At 43.4% G+C, this 6,232-nt stretch overlaps 1 protein-coding gene across 7 annotated transcripts in view; it reads right to left on the bottom strand.

Moving 5' to 3' along the window:
• SIPA1L2 (signal induced proliferation associated 1 like 2) overlaps positions 1-6,232 on the bottom strand; it is a 196,231-nt gene that overhangs the window by 132,602 nt on the left and 57,397 nt on the right. For all 7 annotated transcript variants that reach the window (XM_019549862.1, XM_019549856.1, XM_019549858.1 and 4 more), the window contains exon 3: positions 2,872-4,577. In XM_019549862.1, the coding sequence (XP_019405407.1) occupies positions 2,872-4,336 (1,465 nt within the window). In that variant the 5' untranslated portion in view covers positions 4,337-4,577. The remainder of the gene's footprint in view (positions 1-2,871; positions 4,578-6,232) is intronic.

The following is a 6,232-nucleotide window of genomic DNA, read 5'->3' as shown; positions in this document are numbered from 1 at the left end:
GGGGGGGGGGGGTGGAAATCAGACTCAACGATCTGTCTAGATCCCTTCCAACTCATTGATTCTATGATTTTAAGGAATAATGGCCATAAGCTGACGGAGAGTAGATTAAAGCTAAACATCAGGAGGCACTACTTCACAGTCAGGATGGCTAGGAGCTGGAACCAACTTCCAATGGAAGTGGTGAAACCCCTGGGGGGTTTCAAAAGGAGGCTAGACAACCACCTATCCATGGTCATTTGACCCCAGCATCCTTTCCTACCCATGCCAGGGGGTCAGACTTGATGATCTCCTTAGGTCCCTTCCAACCCTACCAACTATGAAATTTTTCAGAATGACAATCAGGAATCTGTAAACTATATTCTCTGAAGTGGTCCTGAGCAACTTGGCTTGCCAGACTGTTTGTGTTTTATTTCCTTCTGACCAATCATGTTTTGTAACAGGAGGGGACCAGGGTCAGGCACAGGCATGGAGGGGCAAACAGAAGAGAAAAGCAGCAGGGGACAGGCAAAGGCATGAGGGACAGGTGGGAAGGTGGTGATGGGGCAAGTGGCAGGGGGACAGGCACAAAAAGTGGAGGCAAGGGGAAGGAGGCTGAGCAGCAAGGGCAAGAGGTCTGGCCCCTCACCCCTTGCCACTGCAGCATGGGAATGCATTTAAAATACAAACCCCCCAATAATTAGATTCTATACATGGAAAATTATAACACATTATAACAAATTTATAAATTTTCCATGTATAGAATCTAATTATTTGGGGTGTGATCTCAAATTCAGGGTCAACTCAGATTCAGGTAAATATGGTTATTTTGGAGGGATATCTTAAATTTGAAATCGTTTTGGATTCAAGTCAGTACAGTAATTACTGAATTTGAAATCCATTTCACAGTTTTCCCTTTATTCTTCCCCACACTTATCTTTTTTCATACTGACTTTTACCTTAATCATCCATCTGTTCCCCATTTCCCTATAGATGAGTTTTTCTCCTCTAAGTCTCTCCAATCGTGTCAGCCCTCTAGTGTTAGTGTCCTTTTTTTCCTCCTCAACTCCTGGCCCCCAGGCGCTCCTTCTCCTCAACATCTCACAAAGCTTAAAAACAATTGGTATACTTGAATCTTAGTCCTTCTTTGTACACAAGGAGCCTTTATTTTTAGTTCTTTACCTCCTCCCATAACAGGTCTCCATATTTTTGCTTCCTTCCCACTACTGAACAGACTCTCAGCCCTCACTGACTATTTAGCCCACAGCTCTCTACTCTCAGCTGTCCAAAGCATGTGAAAAGCAAGAACTGTATTGAATCCCCTTTTGAATCCTTTGCACATGGTCAGAGGAAGAAGTAGCAAATCATTCAGTAAAGACCTTCCTGCTGTTCAGATACATTTAGGAAGTCACAGGATATTCAATATTAGAAAGGCTCCTACATATCAGACAGCCTTTTTATGGAGAGAAACAGAGCGGCTTATGACAGTGATAAAAAACAACCCCCCCCCTCCGAACTATACTGTCTATAGCACTGGAAAATAGGTATTTTTATCTCTACTGAGGATATACTAGGTTAGGTGTCTCTACCAAGCACTGCACTGTGCAGTGCTGAACAACCCTGAAAGAAAAGGGCCAATTACCTGTAGGAGGCAGGCACATCCAGCCCTTTGTAACTAGAAGATTGGCTGTTACAATGTAGAGCTTTTAAGCACGGTGACAGAGAAAGGAATGTACAGATAGAGTGTGTGAGATATGTGAAGAAAAGAGAGGGAGGAGTTTAGCAAGGAAGACAGAAAGCATTGAGGCAAGTATGATTGAAAAAAAATGCTAAGAAACAATAAGGGACAGAAGCAAATAAAACTAACAGTAGAAGATGTTGTTAAAGTACTTTGGAGTCTAGGGGCGGGATCTGAGCTATTAGTTAAGTACTAGCTAACTGGATTGAAAATCCTCAAAAAATAAGATCTCCTCTAAGGTTTTAGACTTCACCTGTAAGGAAGTCTGATGGAAAAAATATACACAAAGTTTTCCCCATTAAGCCCAATACAAAAAACTGCTTTACACTATATCACTCCATATTACTTAGAGACTTTAGGAAAGCATAACATTTTGTTGGGCTTCATTATCAATGATGCTTGAGTTACAAGCATAGTTGATAATATTTGAAACTCAGATGGCTCTTGAGAGATTCGATTTTTGTAAGATGTTTTGAAAGCCTTAAGGCAGGGGTGTCAAGCTCATCAGTCCCCACAGGCTAGAGGAAGGGCATGGAACCAGTCTGCAGGCCAATTCCAACCCCACGCACTGCATACAGCATGCCCTGCCTTGGCATGGCACGTAGGGCCCATCCGGAGCACACGCTGCATGGAGCACCCATCTCAGACCAGCCCTGTGCAATGGATCCAGCATACAGAGCTGGTTAATACAATGTATACAACACATACACTTCATGCCCTGGATCAGCCTCATGTGCTGTGTGCAGCATGCACTGCCTCCAGTATGTGAACAGGGTTGGTCCAGAGTATGCACTGCAAGTGGCACCCATACCAGACTGGCCCCATGTGCTGGATCCAGCACATGCAACCCACCTACAGACCTAATCTGGACTGACTCAGATCCAGCATTCACACCTAGTCCAGCCCTGCACCATGTGCAGTCCATACCAGATTGGCTCTGCATTTGGTATGAGCACGGAGGCCAGTTCCAGGACACGCTGCATTGCAACAAGCAGCACTGAGGGCTGGATGATAAAGCTCCATGCACTGGATCTGGCTGGATCTTTGACTCTCCTACCTTAAAGGAAAGACTCTTTTATAAAAAGCTAAATATCAACATCAATTAAACTCATTATGTACACAACTGGGGAGAAAGAAGGTACAAAGGGAGACTTTACCTTTTCCATAGAAGAACTTTCGGTAGTAATATGCTCCAAGATCAATGTGTTCAATGATATATCGCTTTACTTTCTCCCTGTGAATTGGCTGATTTTCTCTCGGCACCTCCAGTACTGAAACACCAGCATTCGTGCAATGGGAACTTAGAGAGGACTCAAAGGAACAGCTTTCACCTGAAGAAAATGATGCTGAGTTTGCCCTAGAAAGTGCAATTCTCCTATCTCCTTCCCCACCAGTTTCATTCCTGAAGTAAGGGCAACTCAACACTAGGTCATTGCTTTTCCCATCACCCTCATCAGCATCTAGATTCTCTTTTGAATTAAGGTCTTCTTTACTTCCCAAAGGAGATTCACAATTTCCTGTCTGGCCTGCTGGCATTTGAGTTTGGGATGCAGCTGAAGCCCCCGTGGTAATATTTTTTCTTTTCCCCACATTAACTCTGGTAGCCATTGCTTCATTTATGTTAAATAAAATGCTCTGAACATCATAATGGGCGAAACACTTCTGACAGTTCCAAAAACGAATGTTTCTCTCAAGTCTTCCATCATCCAGTTCAGATGAAAATTTGAAAGTCTCATGCTCACTTTTAACAGTCCGCAGTTTTCTAAATAGAGATGTTTCTACTGCTTCCGATTTTAATCTCCTTTTGAAAGATTTATCCCTGTCCCTACCAATAAGCTGGCCACTATCCATATAATCCAATCCAGAAATTCTGACAAATTCTCCTCTGGAAATCTGTGCAGCTGCATGAAGACTTGGAGAAATTGTAGAGTCACAGTGGAAAAATTCAGGAAATCCAAATGGAGCAAGACTTTTGTGTTCAAAGTTTTCCACTCGATATCCTCGAAGCATTGCAAAAAAATTCTCACCAGACAAACCTTGTCTATCAATTGAAGAAGTACTTCCATATTCCCTATGAAGAGCTGCTCCCGTATTTGGGTTAACAGCATTCTGGTCCAATACATCCTCAGTATCAATATCACTTATGGTGACATCACTGTTGCTTCTTTGCCTTATAGGGTGAAGTCCCCTTTGGGGAGAATGGACAAAAAGATCTCCTATGGTATACTTGGCCTCTGCAAATTCCAGATCCAATTGTTCCTGTTGTCCATCACTTTGGTCATTTTGTCCATTTGGAAGTATTGAGCCAACACTCTCATAACTGGTTTGAGGTCTACTTTCCCAAGTAGCTTTAGTTAATTCCTTAGAGCAATCTTTTTTAGGAGGCCACTCAGATACCCTAGCACGAACACCCATTTTAGGCATAGCAGGTGTACCATTATTTTGATTACTTTCATGTTTGCCAGAGGCATTTAAAGAAGTAGGACCCATGTTACCATTCAAAACTTTAAGTTTTCTAGCAAAGTAGTCATCAGTCTCCATAATTCTTGAAGTCTCCTTGAACTTTAAGGAGGTTCTGCTGAGTTTGTGCTTATCTTCTTGCAAAGACCTTTGATCGCTCATGTCCACTCAAGGGTAAGGGAGTACCTCGTCTTACCTGAAAGACTGGTACTGCTGTTATTACATTGTCTTTTATGAAACAGCAAACTGAAGAGTAAAATACAGTTATAGTCTTAGCAGAGTACAGTTGCACCTGTCAGAGTAGCATATTTTTGAAATTTCTACCAGTATAATGGGTCCTTATAACATCTTCTTTAGTTCCGAACTGGTCACTTCTAAGTGAATCTGGAAGTTTTCCTTTTACCTGTATTGAGGGGGGGAGGGGGGGAAGTGAGAAAGGGAGGGGTCAAGGAGGGAGAAAGCACAAGCATTTTTAAATGGTTTATATCAAAGAATCATGAATCCTTAGTGTTATTCGTAAATATTAAAACACCATAAATACCCTTAGTGAGCTACATATTCTCAAAAACAAAATCGATCAAATGCTGACCACCTTATACACCATTACAGAAATGGAAAGATAAATAAAACTGTCTTGATTCAAACTTCTCAGCAATAATGACATTATTTCTAGTTATAGTATTTTTAATTACTCATCTTACAAGTAATGAATATGTAAAGTTTTACAGGCTGTTATAATAAAATATCACTACAGTTAGTTTCATCGATTTCATAGACATTAGGGCTGGAAGGGACCTCAGAAGATCATCAAGTCCAGCCCCCTGCCCAAAGGGCAGGAAGTCAGCTGGGGTCATAAGATCCCACCAAGATAAGCATCCAATTTGCTCTTGAAGGTGTTCAGTATAGGTGCTTCAACCACCTCTGATGACAGGCTGTTCCAGACCTTGGGGGCTCGCATAGTAAAGAAATTCTTCCTTATATCCAGCCTGAAACGGTCTTGCAGTAGTTTATAACTGTTCAACCTCGTCATCCCTTGGGGCGCTCTGGTGAACAAACGTTCCCCCAGGTACTGGTGGTCAACCCTGATAAACTTATAGGTGGCCATCAGATCACCCCTGAGCCTGTGCTTTTCCAGGCTAAAGAGCCCCATGGTTCTCAGCCTGTTGTCGTAAGGTCTGTTTTCCTGACCTCTGATCATGCGCGTGGCTCTTCTCTGGACTCTCTCAAGCTTCTCCACATCCTTTTTGAATTGTGGGGCCCAAAACTGGATGCAGCACTGCAGCTGCGGCCTCACCAAGGCTGAGCACAAGAGGAGAATAACGTCCTGGGATTTGTTTGAGAATCATCTATGGATGCAAGCCAGCGTTTTGGTCGCTTTACTAGCCGCAGAATCGCATTGCAGGCTCATGTTCATCTTGGGGTCAACGATGAACCCCAGCGTAGCACTGCCAAGCCTATAAGGATGCTACAGGTTTTTCCTCCCAAGGTGGAGAACCTTGCATTTTTTGGTGTTAAACACCATCAGGTTCTCGCCTGCCCATTTGCGGAGCCTGTCCAGGTCGGCCTGGATCATCTGCCTGTCTTATGGTGTGGATACTTTGCCCCAAAGTTTGGTGTCATCAGTGAACTTGGGCAGTCCGCTTCTGACTCCAATGTCCACATCATTAATGAAGATGTTGGACAATATGGGTCCAAGGACAGAGCCTTGGGGGACCCCAGTGGTCACAGGGTACCATGATGATCAACTTCCATCAATTACTACACTCTGGGTCTGACCACGGAGCCAATTTCCCAGCCAGATCGTGGTGGACCCAAGGCCACAACTGGCCAGTTTTGCCAAAAGGTGATCATGGGATACCAGATGGAAGGCTTTTCTGAAGTCAAGATATAGGACATCCATCTCTTCTCCTTTGTCCAGGTGATAGGTCACCTGGTTGTAGAAGGAAATGAGATTGGTCAAGCAAGGCCTACCTGCAACAAACCCGTGCTGGCTATCCCTCAGGATGTTGGCATAGGCCAGTCCATTAAGGATGGCCTCTTTAATAAACTTTTCTAAGA

This window comes from Crocodylus porosus, unplaced genomic scaffold (genome assembly GCF_001723895.1).
Source record: "Crocodylus porosus isolate Cpor-Errol unplaced genomic scaffold, CroPor_comp1, whole genome shotgun sequence".
NCBI lineage: Eukaryota > Metazoa > Chordata > Crocodylia > Crocodylidae > Crocodylus > Crocodylus porosus.
Note: the sequence above shows the minus strand (reverse complement) of the source record. Positions and strands in the feature narration are given on the sequence as shown.